Here is a 23453-nt window from a genome sequence, read left to right as displayed (position 1 = left end):
CTTCAATGCAACATCAATCCTGATGAAGCTTGGAAAGCCAAACTGAGTTCATAGGAAGTCACAAATAAACACCTTGTGAAAGACTCAATATGGAAGATCCCTGGCTTCGATCTCCCACGAAGCTCATGGGCAACCTTGAGCCACATGTGCACAAACCATGGCACATGAGGATACTTGCCACAAATGGAAAATTAAAGACTCTCCAGGGTGCAGCTGTGGTCACCCAGTACAGACCATGAAACATACAACAACTCAATGGCTGATTCACAAATACAAAGAAGGCATCACAGCAATACATTCTGCTACTCCAGATGCAACTATCTGGCTTTATCATCTGAATGTAAAATTATAATTGTTGCTCTACATTTACATCAGCCATATGAAGAAGAAGAGCTTAAAAATTGCAGGGGGCTGTGCACTGACCCTCCACATTTGCATGAACATCATCCTATGTGAACAGGAATTTAAAATTTTGGATTCAGTCCTGTTTCCATTGATGTTTACTGGAGTTTTGCCAGTGACTTCAACGAAAATAATATTGGGCCCATTGTTTAAAATAATTTATGCAGAATCTTCCTATATACCGTTTTTTTAAATGAAATGTTCTCGTTAATATTAGCAGTTTGTTTATCATAAGTTAGTCTACAATCAAAACTGATGTCACAAGGAGGAAGGGACAATAAAAGAGCTAGTTAATATTGTTGTTACATCTATTTCCAGAATTTTTTGTTATTTTTTCCTACACAAATACATAATCCTATAATTAGAAAAAGTGTCAAAGTCTGTCTAGAAAGGTTGAGAAAGAAAACAATAATTCATTGAGGTCAATGGGAAGCTAGAAACATGTCAATAAGAATTTTTTCAGCATTGTCCTGCATCCAAACAAAAAAAGGTGAAAAAATAGTAAGAGATGGCTCCCAGTATAAATACTGTGGGGGAGAGCTTGTATTAAAAAAAACAAACAAGCTAAAGGCAGAAAATAAGATTAGATCTGTTACTTAATAACTTCTAAGGGTTGTGGAAAAATAAACTGAAACTAAAGCATTTGCTGATACTAAACATCCTCAGGAAGACAATACAGCTGAAACAATTTGCACTGTCTTTTATTTAACTTATTTATTTATTGTGTATATTTTTTCTTAGCTATATATATTTAGAATAATTCACCTCCTTCATGTTTTCATCCCATTTACATTTGGACCTTATCAGGGCCAACTTTAGGCCAATTCAACCAATTCCCGTGAATTGGACCCCACCCCTAAGAGGGCCCTACACCCAAGCCCCAGTACGGCGTACCGGCAAGAGCCGGTGCGCTGTAACGGGGTGGCCCGGCTTCCCCAGGGGGCAATTTAAAGGGCCTGGGGCTCTCAGCAGGAGCTGGAGCCCCAGGCCCTTTCAACTGCCATCAGATCCCCACTGCTGGAGCCCTGGGGAAGGGCTGCAGGGCTCTGGGGGCTATTTAAAAAGTCTGGGGCTCCCATTGCTTCTACTCCCCAGGCCCTTTAAATAGCCCCGAGATCCCTTCCCCAGCACCACTTCCGCAGGGCTCCCTCGGCTATTTACAGGGCGGTGGAAGCAGGGGAGCCCCGAGCCCTTTAAATAGCTTCTGAGCCCCGGGCTGCTGCTGCTACCCCAGAGGGGAAGAAAGGAGGAGGGGGCACTCACCATATAGGGTGGGCTGTATCTCCTGTACCCACACCCCCTGCCCACTGCCAGCCCCTGCTGCACCAGTCCCGCACCCCCTGCCCTGCCTGCACCAGCCCCTGTCTGCAGCCAGCCCTGCACCCTCTGCCCGCACCCCCTGCCCGGCCCGCACCACCCCTGCCTGCAGCCAGCCCCTGTCTCCAGCCAGGCCCACACCCCCTGCCCTGTCTCCAGCCAGCCCCGCATCCCCTGCCCACAACCAGCCTGTCTCCAGCCAGCCCCTGCCTCACCCCCTGCCCTTCCTGCACCAACCCTGCACCCCCTGCCCTGCCCTGTCCGCACCAGCCTCGGACCCCCTGCCTTGTCTCCAGCGAACCCCTGCTGCAGGCCCCTGCCTGAAGCCAGCCAGTCCCACACTCCTCTGTCTTCAGCCCTGCCAAGCCCTGCTGCACCCTCCTGTGGCCCTGCCTGAAGCCAGCTAGCCCACCCCACAGCCCCCTGTCTCCAGCCAGCCCCGCACCCCTTGCCCTGCCTGTAGCCAGACCCTACCTCCAGTGAGCCCCTGCCCTGCCTCCAGCCAGCCCCATGTCCACTGGTGCCCGGCAGTTCCCAAGGCAGTAACCCTGCACACCTGCTTCAATGAGGGGGGCAGGGAGCAGCTGGGACCCACACATGTGCACACTGGTCGCCAGGGAGTGGCAGGGACCCACACATGTGAAACAGAGCTCATTTCTAGTTCAGGCCCATCTTTTTAAAAAAGAACTTTAGGTAGGGTTAACATACAGCTGTATTTTCCCGGACATGTCAGGCTTTTTGGTTCTTAAATTACCATCCGGGAGGAAAATACAGACGTATGGTAACCCTTTTGGTACCAAAAATACATACTGTGGCATATCCCTTAAATCAGAACATTTTATAAGGAACCGGATGCTAAGAATTGAAAGGCTTTTTTTTACATTTTTTTTTTCAGTTATCCCTGCCAGGACCACACTGAAAATGTTCGAATTGGGCCCTGCACTTCCTAAAGCCAGTCCTGGACCTTATCTGCAAAGCCACTTTGCTCATGAGAATTGATGGCAAATACATGGCCAAATCCTTACTGGATGTATATTGGAATAAAACAGTGGACCCATGCTGATTTACCACCAGTTGAGGATCCAGTCCCAAGTATTTAAATAAGGAATGATAATGAAAAAGATTAGGTGTAATGAGGCATGTTTAAGAACTGCTTTTTATTAATCCAGTGTAAATTGGGATATTTATTTTTTAAGAATAGTATAAAATCTGTAATGTAAATACCAAAAAAGTTATGTTTCCAGGGGAAATCCTGCCCCACCTTCATGGGCACACAGCACCCAAAAGGCGGTAAAACCAATGTAGTTCTATGGAATAGGGAAGGGCAGGATGAAAAGGGCCTCCATACTGGGGGTGAGCACACCCTCACCAGTACAGCTGTGCTCTGCAAGGCACCATCCACTGCAGCATGGAGGGGCATAAGAGCGCAGGCCAGGGAAAAGAAGAGGTGGAACCAGGACATGGACAGTGGATCCACAGTAATATGATCTACCTAGCACACTGGCTATCATGGCATGCCAGCTATAGCCACCGCACAGGTGCTTATTATTTGTCTAGTGTAGGAGGGGGATATGCAGTTACCACAGAGTAATCCTGCAAGAAGCCCATACATTCAGTCTTTGTATAAGGGAGAGGATATGTCTCCAAGTAGAGAGTTAATTCAAAGATCACTCGCTTGTTTTTTTCCATAGTGAATAGTATGGATAAGTTAGATATTTAAAACAACACCCGTACTCTGGTTAAATATATAAAATAAACATTTTACTTTATTTCAAACCTAACAAGTGAGTCTGCAGTCAGATTCTGTTTCCTCAGCTGAAGAGAGAAAACGAATTAAGAGGACAGTACCCCTCTAATGGTGATGACATCACTAAAAATGGAATTATTTTCAGTCTCTGCCCTGGTGAGATCCTATTAGTATACAACCAGCGTGAAAGAGAGAACTCAACTATTTCTGATCTTTATCCATTGATGCATTACTATGTCATACTACTGCATTATTTCTTTATATTTCATTGTAATATTATGCATAAATGTAACTCTTTAAAAGCTGGCTAGCTGAAGAAAGCACCTTCTGATTTTAAAAGGCAACAAAACATTGAGATGTAAAAATTGGACCAATTTCAGCTTTGGCATAAAGCAAATCCACTAAAGTCAATGGAGTTGCACCTGCTTGCAACAGGGAAGAATATCACCTGCTGGCCAAAATTTACAAAAGTAGCCTCTGATTAGGGTCCTTTCAGCCTTTGAGTGCCTCATTTTAGAGATCCAGGGTGCAGTACAGAATCTCATTTTATGTTAGTAAAGAACCTCCCACACTCTTGGGAGGAAATGGAACTGAAGAAAACACATAATGCTAAAATCCATGTCTTGAAGAGTTTACTGTCTGACTCCAGAAAAATACAATACCTGGGCAATAGTTAACGTGCAGAGACATTCCTAATGCAGATACAAGAAGCATACATGAAATCCCTAGAGGGACTTGAGGGAGGAGCAGGTGTACTTGGAAAGTGGAAGGCTATGTCAAGCATTGGGGTAGCATGAAAGAAGACATGAAACTAGGAGAGGTAGAAGGAGACCAAGGGAATAGTTCAGGAACAAGATGCACAAGGATATGGAGAACAAGAAAAGGTGAAGGATGAAATGGGAACAATAAAGCAGGCATGGGCGCAGTTCTGCTGAGCCATGACAATGAACTTGAATAAAAAGCAGAAAGGAATGAAGGAGAGATAGTCATGAGAGAGAGGGGGGAGAGCTTAGCAGCTTTATTTTGGAAATGCTAAAGGTGTAATGAGAGAGAAGATACTGCTGTAGTCACAGCAAAGAATGAGTACAGCATGGACTACAGTTTAGCACAGGTAATTGCTGGAATTCTAGAGATGAAACCTAGGATGTTATATGATTTAAGAGACATGGGTGGTTTCTTCAGCAGGAATAGAGAAGAGGGGAAAGAAGAGAGTTTAGGTAAAAGGAGAAATAGCTAAGTTTTGGACATGTGTTTGAAATGTGAGACAAACACGAGGCAATAATGGAAGACAGATGGAAATAAAGGAGATGGGGACACTGTCATAGTTCAGGGCAACTGCACCTATATTCCCCCTCTGCGGTCCAGCAAGGTCATGCCCTGTAGGCTGCCAGCTCCCCAGCCGTCACTTCTCTTGGGAGGAAACACGTCTCTCTCTCTCTCATGACCAGGGTATTTCCAGGTTGCACAGCTCCCCGCCTACACTGTGAATTCCCCAGCAAAGTCAGGCTGTCTAAACAAGCCCCTTTACTTTTCTTCTCAGATATGGCAAACAGTGTAATTGCCTCAGTTGAGTTAGCAAATAGCACTTTCTACACAAGCACATTTATTCTTAAGGCGAAAGCAATAAAGAGAAAAAATATTAAAGCAATAAAAGAACCTATACGCATGCTAATAAACTTACCAGAGATCACCCCAGCTCCAGCAAGGGCTCTGGCCAGTGAGCAGTCCTTCAAACGCCACCAAGGGGTTTTTCAGTGGTCACTAATTCATAATAGCTGTTAGCTCAGAAAAAGCACATAAACTAGATCAAGTCCTTCCAAACCTTCCTCTTGGACAGAAGGTCCTGTCCATGTGTTGGATCAGAAAGAAGGCGCTGAGTCAGGCTTAACTCAGGCTATTTAACCAAAAGTCCTTTTTTTATCTTTTGGTTCCTGGACAATCCAGCTTGAATCTGTATATGTGAGCTCTCTCTAAGGGGTGGTAGCTCTATGGAGGTGTTACATCCTAACTGAATTTGCCGAATCACCCCCTTCTTAGTTCCTGAAGGGCTGAGGTTCCCTTGCCCCATGGAATAGATGCAATCCATGTCCCACAGTGTTACATAAACTTAATGTAATACGTTTTAACTTAATTCAATAAGGTTTGTCCAGAATATTGCAGGAAATTTCCCTATCTGACATAGGCATCATCTGCAAAGATGAAATAAGTGAACGCTTGGGGTCAAATGAGATCATGCCAGAAGAGCATGTAGAGGGAGACCATGGAAGACAAGAGTGCTAAGGAGAGAACCCTGGGAGACTCTGACAAAGGGCAGAGAAACCCTGGAAAAAATGTTGAAGTGATCAACGAGGTAAAAGGAGCATCAGGCCTATACAAAGCCATTAAAATGCCCACAGAGAAACAAATGTGGAGAAAGTAGTGCTCATGTGTGTCAAAGACAGCAAATACATCATGTTTAATGAGGCTGCTAGCCTTGGCTTGAAAGAGATCATTAATGATTGGTTTCTCTCCTGCTCATCTCCAATGTGGAATAGCCCATTGCAGAAGTCAACCCTTTATTTAAACACCTGGAAGTACAAGATACCCTCTTGGTTTTTGGCATATTTAAAATGGGGAGAAGTATCCTAAATTGGCCAGCCTTTACAATATAGACATAAATCAGTGTTAAGAGAGGGGCCATGGAGCACCTCTTTGTCCTGAAAAGCTATAAAAAAATTGAGCTGTAGTAAAAAGAACCATTGCAGAAGACCTATTCAGCACCTGCAGGAGAGGGTCATGGTCATGCAACAGCTACATTCATTCGCCTGAGAGATGGCAGGTCCCTGTCTAAATTCCTTCTCTTCATCTGGCTGCAGAAACACTTGAACTATGGTCTCCTGCATTCTGGGTGAATAAGCAAATCACTGGACTAAAGGGGGGTGCACTTTGGAGGGTTGTGGAAATCCTGCCCCAAGAGCAGGAGTTTGCCCAGGACTAAGCCCATCAGGAGAACTGGAGAGAGGCTGCACATAGAGAGGCCCAGGGGATGAAGCAAGATTGGTAGAGATTATCTGTTTGAAGGGCGCTGAGGAAACCAAGAGAGAACTGGAGCCTGAACCTCTACATTGAGTAAAGATGGATTTGAACCTGGAAGGGATGGAAGAGTTGTTGATTTTGTGAAGTCTTAATAAATGAAACCATAGGAGTAGGGTGAAAATGTTTAAAGCATTTGGGCTTGTAAAAATGGACTGGAGAACCAAGAAGAGGAGTTCAGGGGAATGATTTTAGTGCCATGGTATGGAGTGGCACACTCTGGGACAGCACTTGCAACAGTAATTAATTAAACTGGCCAGTTCATTAACATATCCCCAACCCATTGTCTATCTTTGTTTTTTATACCACAAGCTGTCTAGTGCAAAGGATGTTTGTACGGTACTTAACATAATGGGGTCCCAATTGTGAATGGGACCTCTGATTGCTATAATAATACTTTTTAATAACAGGAAAAGAAACAATATGAAATTTTACAATACTGTGGTGCAGAATGTTAATACACTTCTCAGTGTTTCTTCTTTCACCAAATTTGTGTGATAACTTGTGCTCAACGTCTTTCAGCAGGCTTCCCCCAACAAAATTGCCAAAAGGCTTCTAAAACTCTTTACGGAAAAGAGAAAGTACGATCAGGCTCCATCCCAAGGAAGCAAATTTCAACTATTCACATACACAAAAAGAATAAAATGGGGGGGTATCTGTTGGAAACAGGTATGATCTAATGGACCTACATTTTATTGAGCTCCATATTTCCATTCAGGATAAAGAAACCACAGGCAGGATGTTTCTCGCTAGTTGTTTAACAGCAGATGAAATTTCAAATCAATAAATACCATATGGCTAGATCCATCATTGCATTACTCCAATTCTGTGCTTGTGTAATTCCATTTAAATGAATGGATTTACACTAACGTAAAACAAAGTAATTCTCTGTTGAGTCTGGCACCATATTTTTTATTATGGTATGATGCTTTAGGAGTATTCTTATGACTATCATTGTATTCGTCATACATTAATAGGGTCAGAACTGCAAAGAAAAGCCTACCATAAGAAATTATAGCAAAAGAAAGCCTATTTTAGCTAGGTCTGTCCACATACCAGTGCAATTCTGTCACCCAAGTGTTTATAACTGTAGACAAACTCTTCAGCAAATGTCTACAGAGACTTTAATCTTATTTTGTAAATTACTGTTGTTTCACTTTTAGTGTAGTTGTATAAATTATAATCCTGCTTTTCAAAGCTGATACAAAACTTTCAGGAGCAGATCATCAGCAGGTATAAACTGTCATAGCTCTATTGATTTCAATGGAGCTATGATTGTTGACACCTGCTGAGTATATGCCCCTCGACTCCAGTTTCTATTTATGTCCTTCATTTCAATAGTATCTGATAGCTTTCCAAACATTACTTTATTTATCCTTGCATCATCACAATGAGGTGAGGAACTATTATTCCCATTTTATACGTGCAAAACTGAGGCACAGAGAGCCTCATTCTCATTAACACTAAGGTCTCTTTTCTCTAGCAGCATAAATTTACGACCACTCTATTTTACTCTCACTTTAGGGACTCTGTACACTGTTAGAGCAGTGTAAAGGGGCCTTAGTGTAAATAAAAATCAAGCCAAGAGAGAATTAGTGACTTGTCCAAGATCAGAGAAAAATTATTCAGAGTCAGGAATTGAACCCAGGTGTCCTGATTTCCATGGAGGGGTACAGTCTCTGCTCCCAGACAATAAATCTAATAGCTTCTATTGTCTGTTTTCACTTCAGCTATCTTGGCGTTTTCTCACAGAACCAAATTTATGTCTGGCTTTCGTCCATACACTGTTGAAAAATAATTTCTGTACACTTAAATTCTATCAAGAGTTTCTTGACTGAGATAATGAAAATCGTTAGGATTTGAATTCACCACAGAGCATTGCGGCTGCAATAGCTGAGTAACTAAAAAATCCATTTAGCGTTGTTATAATTTATTTTACTTTCACGTTTTCCACTTATTAAGCAATAAGACTTGATGGAGTGTGAATTATGGTACAATAATTCACACTAAGTGCAGTATTGTATGCCTTCTATGCAACTAGTGTGAGTTCCCATTTTGACGGTGCCCCCATAAGGCTTTATGGAATATGCTTATGATTGTATATGTGATATAACTGGAATATGTTTTAGGCTATATATGCCATGTAACATACATATGTAAAGGTTATGATCTACTGAATGTATTTGTCCTATTTCTATGCATGTATCATTTTTTGTATTCAAAGTTATGAATATTGTCTGTGTACTGGCTTGATTTTAACTAGACTAGCAGAGCATTTGGTCAGCTTTTTGAGAAAAGTGCAAATTAAGTGCTCAGTCAAAAACCACTTAACCCAACAATGAACCTGAAGATGCCGATCCACATCTGAACCCTTCCAGGAATGTGGCTTGGCTGGTAAAAACTGAGTCATGCATGGACATGTGACTTGCCCATGTGACTCCATCTTGTAGCTGGACTTTGCATAGGAGAGAGGGGGGTCTCCACCCACAAGATAAAGTCTATTTATGCCTGTGGGAGACCCCTCCATTTAGTCTTCAGCAGGCTAAAGAGATAGCCTCTCCACCCCCAAGGATACTTGAAAGGAACTGGAACAAAGGACTGTAACTAAAGGGGTGAGAGTGATTGCTGGACCCAGACTAGCAGGAGACTAGTCTGTAAAAAGAAGCTTACTGAAACTGGTGAGGTTTTATTTGTATTCAGTTTATTATACATAGATTTGCGTGTTCTATTTTATTTTACTTGGTAATTCACTTTGTTCTGTCTGTTACTACTTGGAACCACTTAAATCCTACTTTCTGTATTTAATAAAATCACTTTTTACTTATTAATTAACCCAGAGTATGTATTAACACTTGTAGGGGGCAAACAGCTGTGCATATCTGTCTATTAGGGTGAACAATTTATGAGTTTACCCTGTATAAGCTTTATACAGGGTAAAATGGATTTATTTAGGTTTTGGACCCCATTGGGAGTTGGGCATCTGAATGTTAAAGGCAGGAACACTTCTGTAAGTTGCTTTCAGTTAAGCCCACAGCTGTTAAGGGACGTGGTTCAGACTCTGGGTCTGGATTTGCAGCTAGCTCAAACCAGGCAGAGCACTGAAGTCCTAAGATACCAGGGCAGGAAAGCAGGGGCAGAAGTAGTCTTGGTGCATCAGTTGGCAGCCCCAGGGAGGTTTCTGTGATCCAACCCGTCACACCCATAATAACCATTGGAGAAGCTTGTTGTACTTTTTCTCTGTTTGTATTTAAAAATGTAGTATTTTTTTAATACCATCCCAATAACCCAAAAATATACCTATTGTACTAGCTTTCAGAGAGAAGTCAGCAGGGGTTTACAAATGCAGTAGTATGATCAGTGAGGCCAGGATTTCATCCTTGGTGAAGTCAACAGGAGTTTTGCCATTGACTTTAAAGGGACTAGAATTTCACACCAGTCTCTGCTGCACCTCCAAAACGGTGATGTTAGAACAACTCTAGCCAACTCTCAATCTTGCAGGCATTCTTTTTATGGCTATAGGTATGCTTTTAAATGTTAAATTGTGTTATCTATGGATGATCATCTAGCATTGGACACCACTAAAGTGTCAGTGCTGACTTAGATACATCTTCTATATTTGATACCACTGACCTCAAGATGTTTTTTATTTTTCCTATTCATCTGCAGGATTTCGTGGGAAAAGACAGGTGAGGCATCTAGTAGGTTAATTTCTTCCCGTTCAGAATCCCTGTCTTTTTGATAGGATGGTGTTGTACAGACAAAGTGGTAAGTCAGCTTTATTATGGCTATGGTGCAGAATGGGCAACCTGCATAGTATTGCAATTAATGTCTCTCTTGCATGTAGTAAACCCTTCCAGAGTATTGCTGAATCAGTGCCACATACTATTTTCTGTAGAACACTTGTGAATGCTTCTGTATCAAAATAAAGTGTATGGGAGAGGAAGAAACAAGGTTGATAGCCATTTCAACCTAAGTGATTGGTACTGATTGTTGTTGTTTCTGATAACTTTGGAAATCTTTTACAGTTGTAAGAAACAGATGGGGAGAGGTGTGTGCAGATGAAACATACAATGCTATTGTGGATTATGGAACTAGAGGACCAGCTCGACCACATGATGTAAGGAGACAGAGTCTAAAGTACAAGTACTGCACTTGTTCTGAGAGTGGTGGTGAGTAGTTTTCAACTGTTTATTGCTCTTGTACATGTTTTGTACATTAAATTCTTACTCTTGCCTTTTCTCTCTGGATTTACAGATAATAGACAGAGGTGAGCAAGGTAATCATCCAGTTTTCCAGGACACAACTACCTGGAAATGCTACTATCTCTTCCTCTGCTTCACAAATTCTGAACAAAGTCCTTGTGGGCTAAGACCAGGTTAGGTTAGTCATTGTGGGTTAAGTCCTATGAAAGAGTGGGAATTCCCAGATATGTAGGGAAGAGAGGAGACAGTGCAGTTCCTATGTAGCAGGAGAAAGTTTCTGTTCACCTGATCAGCCAGAAAGAGGGATTATTTGAGGTTCCAGTGGATATGAGTTAAGGTAAGGTTTTGCCAAGTTGAAAGGTGTCTGACAATCCTATTCCTGCCCAATTTCACCATCACCCAATGGGAATTCTCAGCTGTGTGTATCTGACTTAGCTGTCATTTACACAAGTATAAATAAAGTAGTTCACATAAAGAAAAATAAATTACCCTGGGGTAAGTGAGAATAGACTCTAGCCCTAACAGGTATATATTTGAAGGGACTGGGGACATTTTTTCCCTTTGTGGGTTACCTGTGCTATATGCCTTGGAGATGGGAAGGGATTCTGCTGTGTGTTTTAGACATTTAAAGGCAGTGTGTATGTGAACTCTCTACTTATTCACAGCATCCCACCAGCCTGCCTGAAAAATTTTGAGACTGTAAAGTGATCTGGTTCTGGTCAGTTTACTAGGAAACATTCCTGATTACAAACCTAAGCCTAATGGCTGTCAAGAGCTACTGAATTATTTCTCTTTTTCCATTACATTAGCTTGAGCTTGACACCAATAGCTGTCCAGAGTAAATCTCTTCATAATGTAAATCTAGGGCTCTATTCAGCCTCTGGTAGGGATTTAGTTGTAGACATTTGAGTCAAATTCTGATTAATTAACCAAAAAATAACCTGATTCTCCACTGCCTTACACGTTGTGTAGTCACTTGTATTTGTACAAAATATAATACAATATGGGTGAAAAATGCTATCAAATATGAATAAAACCATTTTACACTCATTCTTCCTAGGTGTAAGTGGCCCCATAATCTGTTAAAAAAACAAAGTTTATATTTAGCACTCAAAGGGGCCTGGGGGTGGTAGGAATTGAGGCAGCATGTGACATTCCCTCTTTTCTTCCTACAAAAAGCTGGGAACACTTTCAGGTAACCTTTACTTGCTAGAAACAGTCAAATCACTAGTTAAATTATAATATACATGCAAAAGGTTGTTTAAAACAAACTTTTTATTTAAAAATAAAATTTACTGCATCTCATTTCTTTGGCTACTCTTCTTATTTTCCTTCTATATATTTTCTTCATTGTCCTTGCTTTCCTCTAACTTTTCTCTACACTCCTCCCCTATTTGCCTGTCTTAGGGTATGTCTACACTACAACATTAGGTCAATTTTATTTAAGTCAACAATGAGCCTCCAATTTAAGCAAGTCAATTTTGCACGTCCCCACTATGCTCATTGTGTCGGCGGTGTGCAATCCTCGCTAGCAGGGCTTGCATCGACTCACAGAACGCTGCACTGTGGGTAGCTTTCTGTCAGTGCATGAGCTGAGTGGAATGTTGGGTTGGACCTGCAATGCCTCATAAGACCAAAACATTTGGGAACATGGCATTAGCCTCCTATGATGCACTTCCCTCCCTCCCTGAAATCAATGGCAAACAAACCAAGCCTTTTTTGCTGGAGATGTGGGCTCTGGGATGGGCCTAGGGAGGAAGGTTTTGGGGTGCAGGAGTGGGCTGTGAGCTGGGGGTGGAGCAGAGCAGTTCAGAGTATGGGGCGGGGCTCCAGGCTGAGGCAGGGGGTTGGGGTGTCAGAGAGGATACGGGCTCTGGGCTGGGGATGCAGGTTCCAAGGTGGGGCCAGAAAGGAGGGGTTCAGGGTGTGTGATGGAGCTCTGGGCTGGGGCAGGGGTTGGGGGGGTAAGGGCTTCAGACTGGGGTGCAGGCTCTGCAGTAGGGCTGGGGATGAGGGGTTTGGAGTGCAGGAGGGTGCTCCAGGCTGGGACTGAGGGGTTCAGAGAGGGCGAGAGGGATTAGGGCTGGGGCAGGGGGTTGGGGAGCAGGGGGAGGTCAGGGGTGCAGGCTCTAGGCAGCACTTACCTCAAGCACCTCCTGGAAGCAGTGGCATGTCCCTGCTCCGGCTCCTACATGGAAGCACGGCCAGGTAGCTTTGCATGCTGCGCCACCTGCAGGCACCGCCCCTGCAGCTCCTGGAGGCAGCAGTATGTTCCCTCTCTGGCTCCTATGTGGAGGCGCGGCGCTGGCCAGGCCAATGGGAGCTGCAGAGCTGGCACTTGGGGTGGGGTCAGTGTGCATAGGCGCCAGAGAGGGGACATGTCACTGCTCTGGGAGCTGCACGGCATCATGGTACCCGTGGGGCGGGGCAAGCCCACGACCCCGCTCCCCAGCAGGAGCTCAAGGGCCGCATTAAAAGGTCTGATGGGCCAGATGCAGCCCGTGGGCCATAGTCTTCCCACTCCTGAGCTATGGGATGATGAGCAGTGGCTGCAGAACTTTCAGATGTGCAAGGCCACTTTCATGGAGCTGTGCAAGGAGCTTTCCCCAGCCCTGAAGTGCAGAAATACTAAAATTACAGCTGTGGTGACAGTTGAGAAGCGAGGGGTTATAGCTCTGTGGAAGCTTGCAGTGCCAGACTGCTACCGGTCAGTGGGGAGTCAATTCAGAGTGGGTAAATGTACCGTGGGATCTGCTGTGATCCAAGTTGCCAGGACAATCAATACACTTCTGCTAAGAAAAGTAGTGACTCAGGGCAACATGCAGGACATAGTGGATGGTTTTGCTGCGATGGGATTCTCTAACTGCAGTGGGGCGCATAATCCTATCTTGGCACCAGACCACCTTGACAAAGAGTACATAAACCAAAAGGCATACTTCTCAATGGTGTTGCAAGCACTGTTGGATCACAGGGGCCGTTTTACCAACATCAGCATGGGATGGTCAGGAAAGGTGCATGACTGCTCGGAAAACTACAAGTAGGAACTTTCTTTCCAGACTGCAAAATAACCATTGGTGATGTTGAAATGCAAATCGTGATCCTGGGAGTCCCAGCCTACCCCTTGCTCCCATCACTCAGAAGCCATATACAGGCAGCCTGGTCAGCAGTAAGGAGCAATTCAACCATAGGCTGAGCAAGTGCAGAATGGTGGTGGAATGTGCCTTTGGACACTTAAAAGCCCGCTGGCATAGTTTGCTTATTAAATTAGACCTCAGTGAAAGCAATATCCTCATTGTTGCTGCATGTTATGTGCTCCATAATATCTGTGAAACAAAGGAAGAAAAGTTTCTGATGGGGTGGGTGATTGAGGCAAATCACCTGGCAGCTAATTTTGAGCAGCCAGACACCAGGGCAATAAGAAGAGCACATCGAGGTGCATTGCATCTCCATGAGGCTTTGAAAACTAGTTTCATCAATGACCCACAGTAATATGATATTTATGTGTATTGTTCCTTACCAAGCTGTCCCCTTCATTGCATGTATTCCCCTGTAAACTACACCCCTGCTAACCACAGTGTGCTGAATGAATAAAGAGCCTTTTCTCCTCAATCCACTTATTTTTATTATGCTCACAAACACTGAGAGACAGCAAAGAAAAGTAAGATAACCTGGGGGAAAAGGGCTGATAAAATGGGAGAGGGAGGCAGGAGAGAAACAGTTGCACTGCAATAACAATCAAAGATGTGGGAATGGGCGCTTTCTGGTCCTTGTACTCTCCCCTGGAGTGGAGTGCAAGGGATACCGGACTTCCCTCATCTTATTTCTCCCCCCCGCACGCCCGCCCGCCCAGCATTCTACGACATCTGGGAGAGGAGGATGTGGAACTTGGCGACAATGGCAGCAGGTTCAGCATAGGTTGCAGCAGGACTCTAGCATCCAGTTGCCTTTCTTGAACCTCAACCAGATGGCTCAACATGTCTGTTTGCTCCCTCATAATCTGCACCATCTCATCCTGCATGTCACGCTCGTATTTTCTGTATGCTCTTTTGTCCTCGTTATTGTGCAATCCTCCATGTGCTGAGCTCCGTCTTGTCACTCTTGGAGGTGCGCATTAACTCATTGAACATTTCCTCCCGAGTCTTCTTTTTCCACCTTCTAATCTGGGAAAGTCTCTGTCCCAGTGTGGAGGATGCACCTACAGACAAGGTTTGAGCTGCAAAGAATACAAAGCATAAGGGTAGCATTGACAGTCTGGTGCAAGGTTAAATCTTTTCATAAAAGAAACAATGCACTTCCCTGAGAGCCAAAAAGTAAGCAGAACCACTGTCTGCTGCAAGAATGGGTTTGCTGCTACAGCCATGGTGAATAAGGCTACGAGGAATAGGTGAGAGGTCTTGTGATGCAACTTTTGTTAGACATCTTTGGGATCAGTGGTTCCAACCTCAGCACAGCCCCCTTTCCTATAGCAACCTGGATGGTGCTTGAGGGCAGGCACCAACGTAAAGCCCAGCAAATAGTTTGATTGTTACAAAAGCGGCACTATGTTGGGGTGGAAGGGAGATGAAAAGGAAGCGTTGCCTCACTCCTTTAAATGCTGGTTGCAATATGGGGTGATCCCTTCCAACCACAACCAGGGCACTCTCGGGAAAGCATGGTTTGGTGACCCAGAATTCATCCAACAAGGGTAGATTACTTATCAAATTGCTTATAGTTTAAGAGCTAGCATTTAAAACTGTCCCTGTTTTCCCTAGGTAACCATATGCAATATCACTTTCCTGAGGGTAACAGAGGCGGAAAGGGAGCAGATGCTGCAAGTGTCTGGCTACAGGCCTGGTCCTTATGCTGCAATTATGTGTGCCTCAATGATGCCAGAAGAGTTAATACTGGAGTGGCACAGGAAAGTGTCCTACCATGGTGGATGAAATAAGGCAGCCCTTCCCAGAAACCTCCTGCAAAAGATTGCAGAGTACCTCCAGGAGAGCTTCCTAGAGAGCTCTATGGAGGATTCCCGGGCCATCCCCAGGCACATAAACAGTCTTTTTCGGAGAGCACCCTCTGTGTAGCTGGAGTGGCCACTGATAACCACTATCCCAATTTTCTTATTCAGATTTAACATTAAAAATAATAGCATGTAACCCCACAATTTGATTGAAAATGTGTACTCACCAGAGGAGCCTTCCTTGGCATCACACTCCGCCACCAACTGGTCCTGTGAGTGGATGGGCTCCAGAGTCAAAAAAAGTTCTTGACTGTTAGGGAGAATGTATCTTCTGCTTGCCTGCCATGCATTCTCCTACTCCTCGTCAACGTCATCCTTGTTGTTGCCCAAGGTCACCCAAGGCTCCTGGGAGGTATCTCCAGAGCGTTTTGGGGCAGTGATGGGGTCACCACCTAGAATCGCATGCAGCTCCTTATAGAAGCAGTTTGTCTGCGGCTCAGAACCAGAGTGACTGTTTGCCTCCCTTGTCTTCTGGTACGCTTGCCAAAGCTCCTTTATTTTCACGTGGCACTGCTGTGTGTCCCTGGTATAGCCTTTCTCCCCCATGCCCTGCACAATCTTGGCATAAATGTTAGTGTTTCTTCTGCTGGGTCGGAGCTCTGCCTGAACAGACTCTTCTCCCCACACAGCAATAAGATCCACCGTCTCCTGTGCTCCATGCTTGAGTGCGTTTGCAGCCTTGAGCATCCATGATCAGCTGTGCTGATGAGCTCTCCACACCGATCAAACAGGAAATGAACATTCAAAAGTTCCTGGAGTTTTAATAGATGGGCAGCTGCCTCCTGTGTACCTGGCTGAAATGCAGTGGAATTGAAAGTCCTCTCCAGAGCGGTCGCAGTGGGACACCTTCTGGAGGCCAATTCATTCAAATTATACAGTGCAGCATCTATACTATCGCAGGGTTGATGCGTGGATGTTGACTGAAGCACTATGCCTCTCGCGGGGGTGGAGTGCAGAAGTCGACATTATAAGCCCTTTATGTCAGCGGAAGGGACTTGATAGTGTAGATTCATACGTTATTAACTCGACTTAACATGGCATATGTCGCCCTAACTTTGTAGTGTAGTGTAGACCAGGCCTTAGTTTGTATTATCTAAACCTCCAAGCTGTCTAAGGAGAGTTTAGAGAGACAAGGTGGGTGAGATAATATCATTTATTGGACCAACTTCTGTTGCTGAGAGAGGAAAGCTTTTGAGCCACACAGATGTCTTCTTCAGGATAATTGGACTGTATAGATTTTCTGTAGTAGGACTTCTTGCACTATTTGCATAGCAACTTTGAAAATAGTGGTATAGAGCAGTGGTCCCCAAACTTTTTTGCTTGTGCCCCCTGCCCCTTATCTGGTCTGTGCTCCTCCAGGAGCCGTGGTGAGGAGCCAGGGCCAGGAGCGGGATGTGGCCAGGAACTGAGTGTGGGGCTGTGGTGGGGCCAGGAGCTGGGGCCATGATCAGGAGTCCAAGGCCATGGTCAGGAGCAGAGCCGTGGCTGGTAGCGGAGTCACAGTCGGGACTGGGGCCAGAGTTGCAGCTGGGACCGTGGCCAGGAGCGGGGCTGTAGACGGGTCCAGGGCCAGGAGAGGTGCTAGAGGCAGAGTGAGGCTGAGTGGCACTCCCACCCTGCCCCCTGCAGGGGCTGGCCAGGGCCATGCTGCACCCCCCAAAAACATTCCTCCATGCCCCCCTAGGGGGGTGCACCCCACAGTTTGGGGACCACTAGTGTAGAGCAAATGTAGCTGTCTTTACCATGAGGATATGTAAGCCATCAGTGCTACACCACCACAGGTGTTTTTGCCATGCCATCCAACCTAGAGTTATTAAAATAGTGGTGACTGCTGTAAGCTAGCACTTCCATTTTGCTAGCACCAGTGCTGGAGAAATTGTGCAAAGAGTCCAAGTGTAAACAAGGGGCCCTACAGATGGTGGTGGACTTAACTTAACTTTGTTGTGAGAACCTTAATTCCATTAGGAATGGCAATATACAAAAACCTGTAGGAGAGCACTTCAACCTCCCTGGCCACACTATAGCAGACGTTAAGGTGGCCATCCTGCAGCAAAAAAACTTCAGGACCAGACTTCAAAGAGAAACTGCTGAGCTTCAGTTCATCTGCAAATTTGACACCATCAGCTCAGGATTGAACAAAGACTGTGAATGGCTTGCCAATTACAGAACCAGTTTCTCCTCTCTTGGTTTTCACACCTCAACTGCTAGAACAAGGCCTCATCCTCCCTGATTGAACTGACCTCGTTATCTCTAGCTTGCTTGCTAGCACACATATATATACCTGCCCCTGGATATTTCCATTACATGCATCTGAGGAAGTGGGTATTCACCCATGAAAGCTCATGCTCCAAAACGTCTGTTAGTCTATAAGGTGCCACAGGATTCTTTGCTGCTTTTACAGATCCAGACTAACACGGCTACCCTCTGATACTTGACACCATGCAAGGCACTGCATTTAGCCGTATGGAATGGAAATCCATCAACCTCATGAAGAAACTTGCACAAATACAGACAGATATCATCTTCATTTCCAAATGCAAACGGATGGACATCATACCAAATGGACTAAAGGTAAAAAATCCACTGCTATCTACATACTACACAGACCACAGTGAGAGATTATGTCATACTCTATCAAAAAAACTGAGGAACCACCTGATCAGCATCCTATACAGCAAACAGGAAAACATCAAAAAAGAGCTCTCCAACCTGGAGACTCTCATTAATAACCAAACTTCTATACAAACGGACTTCACTAGAATAAGACAGGAGATCTACATTACTCACTTCACCTCTCTTCAAAGGAAAAAGGACTGTAAGCTGTCTAAACTCCTACCTGCCACATGGGGCCACAACAGTGGTACCCCTAACCCACCCAGCAATATCGTCAGTCTATCCAACTACACACTCAGCCCAGAAGAAAAGTCTGTCCTATCTCGGGGACTCTCTTTCTGCCCTGCCACCCCCACCAACATTATACAGTTCTGTGGTGATCTGGAAGCCTACTTTCGCCGTCTCCGACTCAAAGAATACTTCCAGGACAACACTGAACAGTGCACTGATACACGGGTGCCCTCCCACCAACAGCACAAGAAAAAGAACTCCACATGGACTCCTCCTGAGGGTCGAAATGACAGCCTGGACCTATACATTGAATGCTTCCGCCGGCGTGCACAGGCAGAAATCGTGGAACAACAACATCGCTTGCCTCACAACCTAAGTCGTGCAGAACGCAATGCCATCCACAGCCTCAGAAACCACCCTGACATTATCATCAAAGAGGCTGATAAAGGAGGTGCTGTTGTCATCATGAACAGGTCTGACTATCAAAAGGAGGCAGCCAGACAACTCTCCAATACCAAATTCTACAGGCCACTTCCCTCAGATCCCACTGAGGAATACACTAAGAAACTACAGCATCTACTCAGGACACTCCCTACACTAACACCAGAAGAAATCAACATACCCCTAGAGCCCCGACCAGGGTTATTCTATCTACTACCCAAGATCCACAAACCCGGAAATCCTGGACACCCCATCATCTCGGGCATTGGCACTCTCACTGAAGGACTGTCTGGATATATGGACTCTCTACTCAGACCCTATGCCACCAGCACTCCCAGCTATCTCCGCGACACCACTGATTTCCTGAGGAAACTACAATGCATTGGTGACCTCCCAGAAAACACCATCGTAGCCACCATGGATGTAGAGGCTCTCTACACAAACATCCCACACACAGATGGAATACAAGCTGTCAGGAACACTATCCCTGATGATGCCACAGCACAACTGGCTGCTGAGCTCTGTGCCTTTATACTTACACACAACTATTTCAAATTTGATGACAATATATATCTCCAGATCAGTGGCACTGCTATGGGCACCTGCATGGCCCCACAATATGCCAATATCTTCATGGCCGACCTGGAACAACGCTTCCTCAGCTCTCGTCCACTCACACCCCTTCTCTATCTACGCTACATTGATGACATCTTCATCATCTGGACCCATGGGGAGGAGACTCTGGAAAAATTCCACCATGATTTCAACAGCTTCCACCCCACCATCAACCTCAGCCTGGACCAATCTACACGGGAGGTCCACTTTCTTGACACCACGGTGCAAATAAGTGATGGTCACATTAACACCACCCTATATCGAAAACCCACCGACCGCTATGCCTACCTTCATGCCTCCAGCTTCCATCCCGGACACATCACACGATCCATTGTCTACAGCCAAGCACTGAGGTACAACCGCATCTGCTCTAACCCCTCAGACAGAGACCAACACCTACAAAATCTCCACCAAGCATTCTCAAAACTACAATACCCGCATGAGGAAATAAGGAAACAGATCAACAGAGCCAGACGTGTACCCAGAAGCCTCCTACTGCAAGACAAACCCAAGAGAGAAACCAACAGGACTCCACTGGCCATCACATACAGCCCCCAGCTAAAACCCCTCCAACGCGTCATCAAGGATCTACAACCCATCCTGGACAATGATCCCACACTTTCACAGGCCTTGGGTGGCAGGCCAATCCTTGCCCACAGACAACCTGCCAACCTGAAACATATTCTCACCAGTAACTGCACACCACACCATAATAACTCTAGCTCAGGAACCAATCCATGCAACAAACCTCGATGCCAACTCTGCCCACATATCTACACCAGCGACACCATCACAGGACCTAACCTGATCAGCCACACCATCACTGGTTCATTCACCTGCACATCCACCAATGTAATATACGCCATCATATGCCAGCAATGCCCCTCTGCTATGTACATCGGCCAAACTGGACAGTCTCTACGGAAAAGGATAAATGGACACAAATCAGACATTAGGAATGGCAATATACAAAAACCGGTAGGAGAGCACTTCAACCTCCCTGGCCACACTATAGCAGACCTTAAGGTGGCCATCCTGCAGCAAAAAAACTTCAGGACCAGACTTCAAAGAGAAACTGCTGAGCTTCAGTTCATCTGCAAATTTGACACCATCAGCTCAGGATTGAACAAAGACTGTGAATGGTTTGCCAATTACAGAACCAGTTTCTCCTCTCTTGGTTTTCACACCTCAACTGCTAGAACAAGGCCTCATCCTCCCTGATTGAACTGACCTCGTTATCTCTAGCTTGCTTGCTAGCACACATATATATATACCTGCCCCTGGATATTTCCATTACATGCATCTGAGGAAGTGGGTATTCACCCACGAAAGCTCATGCTCCAAAACGTCTGTTAGTCTATAAGGTGCCACAGGATTCTTTGCTGCTTTAACTCCACTTGTTCATCTAAAGATCTGACATTCAGGACAAATATTGACAGAAAAGCCTCAGTGCAGCTAGTAAGTTGGTAAAAGCCTGACAAAAGCTTATAATGCCAGTGGTAAGAATATACAGATGCTTGCAGATTGTCTGGTTTCTAAACTTTTGGCATACTACACTAGCCCAGATGGATACACTTTCTGTTACATATAATATTTAGGGTTAAAAATACAACATGAAGGTGGACAAGAAGAAAATCAGGAGATGAAAATACTTGGTTATGCTTAATTTAGTTCAGTTAATGTTGCTGTGACAGCCTTAACTTTTTGCACATCCTCACTTTGAGTATTTTAATTTTGGACATTTATGCTGTATTAGCCCTCCTAGGCTAAAATAACAGTATTAATAAAGACTCTTTCCCTAACCACCTTTTATATGAATCCCCCTATGAAGCAGTGTTGTCTAGTGGCCAAGGCTCTGAACTGTAACCCAAAAGACCTTCCTTCTAATCTTGGCTCTGCTGTATGACTTCAGTCAAATCATTTCACCTCTCTGTGTCTCAGTTTCCCCTTCAATCTAAATGCCCAGCTGCTTTGTTCTCAAAACCAGTGGCAGTGTTCAACCCTCAGGTGGGAGCCAGGGCTATGTAATGGGGAACTGTGGCCCCCAGTTCCCGTGGGTGAGGGCACGGAGGTAGGAATCGAACCTGAGGACGCGCTCGCCGCAACTCCCCTGCTGGGCTACTGTTCCCCCGGCCATACACCTCCCTGCACCCGCGCGTGCCCGGCTCCCCCGCCCCCAGCTACCTGCGGCTGCCGGGGATTGGCTGGCTCGGCCCCGCCCCCAGTTGCTGACGTGCGCTGCCTCGGTTTGACGGGCAGGTATGGTCCGGGCGCCATGTTGCGAGCGGAAGCGGGGAGTGAGCGGCGCTGAGGCAGGGTAGCTCCGCCGGGCGGGAGGCTGAGAGGACGCGGCGGCCAGAGCCCTCCGCTGGCCGGGGCGCCGCACCGCTACGCTCCCGCACTAGGGCTCCGCGCCCTGCCCTGGTCCCTCGCCCCGCGGGGGCGCTTGAAAGCGGAGCGCGGCGGCGGCGCCGAGCCGGGACGATGCCGCTAGCGCAGCTGGCGGACCCCTGGCAGAAGATGGCTGTGGAGAGCGCGGCCGACAGCAGCACAGAGGTACGAGGTCCCGCCGGGGGGGAGCGGGGCAGGGAGACACCCCCCACCCGCCTCCTTCCACCGCGCTCCGGCTGCCCGAGCCCACGTTCCCTGGGGGCGCCCTGCCCTTGAGAGGGGCCCCTGGTGGACAGCGAGCGCCAGGCGAGCCGAGGGGAAGCGGGGGCTCGCGCGGCCCCCTGCCCCGCACTCCTGGCCCCGTGGGGAAGGGGCTGTAAGTAACCTCGGCCTGCAGGACTACGGGCCACCCCGGGCTGGGACGTGCTGTCCCGTGAGCCCCGCGTGGCCCCCCTCCCCCCGCCAGGGTGGCTCTGTAACGAAGGGGAGCGCGCTGGTCCCGGGGCTGGGCGAGCGAGGTGTCACGCAACGCCCAAGTTTGTGGGAAACTTTCCCTTGCGGTGTGCGCGGGTCGCTCGGGCTGCGGCGGGGGGAGCTGCCCGGTGACAATAGGTCAGGCGGAGGCCGGAGGGTGAGGGAGCCGCACGGGACTTTCCTCTCTCCCAGCAGCCGCTGCTGCTGCTCGGGGCTGTGCCCTGGCGTCTCGCTCCCTCCCTGGCCCGAGTGAGTCTCGGCTGCGTGCCGCTGCCTTGTCTGTAGTGACCGACCCCCAGGCAGGGGGATCGGCCGGGACCCCACCACTTCCGGAGGAGGAGGGGGGTGTTGGCCTGCACCCTCTGGGAGGAGAATAACCTGCTTCTGCGCCGCTCAACGACTTGGCTAGTTTTGTTCCGTTCCGGTATCTGGTTACTGTCACCGCGAGTTCCCTCTTGCCGGAGTGGCCCAACCTCCTCCAGACGCACTTCCCAGCCAGCGGACACAGAGTTGAGGGAAACTAGCTCCTAATAGGGCAACTCTGTATAGCCGCATGACCCTGCGGCAGGCCAGGCAGACGTATAAGAAGCCTGGCTTCACCTTACTTAATGTGTCTCCTTGTTTTTTCTCTCTCTCACTTCTTTGTTGTTGGAAAAGGACCCTCGTCCCTCCCATCCCAAAACGTCTTTATTTAAGCAGAGCTGGTTGTGCCTGCAGTTCTTGCTGTTTCGCAAGCAGTTAGGATACCCCGGCTGCCTCATGTTGGTAACACTTGCTGTTTGACCAGTTTTGGGGAACATCCATGCAATGCTGTGCAGTGTGGTTTCCTGCTGTTTGCAGTGAGGGGACAGTAGGATGTTGGTGTGGTATGACATCAATGTCACAGTTCCATATGTATTTTTAGTTACTAGACTGAGTTGTTCCAAGTGCTGGTGAGGAGAGTCAGATC

General features: G+C 46.5%; 1 protein-coding gene across 2 annotated transcripts in view; it reads left to right on the top strand.

Moving 5' to 3' along the window:
* Positions 1-21914: 21914 nt before the first annotated feature.
* RPS6KA3 (ribosomal protein S6 kinase A3) overlaps positions 21915-23453 on the top strand; it is a 146855-nt gene continuing 145316 nt past the window's right edge. For both annotated transcript variants that reach the window (XM_030574633.1, XM_030574624.1), the window contains exon 1: positions 21915-22195. In XM_030574633.1, the coding sequence (XP_030430493.1) occupies positions 22124-22195 (72 nt within the window). In that variant the 5' untranslated portion in view covers positions 21915-22123. The remainder of the gene's footprint in view (positions 22196-23453) is intronic.

The sequence above is a fragment of the Gopherus evgoodei genome, chromosome 1, assembly GCF_007399415.2.
Source record: "Gopherus evgoodei ecotype Sinaloan lineage chromosome 1, rGopEvg1_v1.p, whole genome shotgun sequence".
Taxonomy (NCBI): domain Eukaryota; kingdom Metazoa; phylum Chordata; order Testudines; family Testudinidae; genus Gopherus; species Gopherus evgoodei.
The sequence above is the reverse complement of the archived record's forward strand: the minus strand, read 5'-3'. Positions and strand labels throughout refer to the sequence as shown.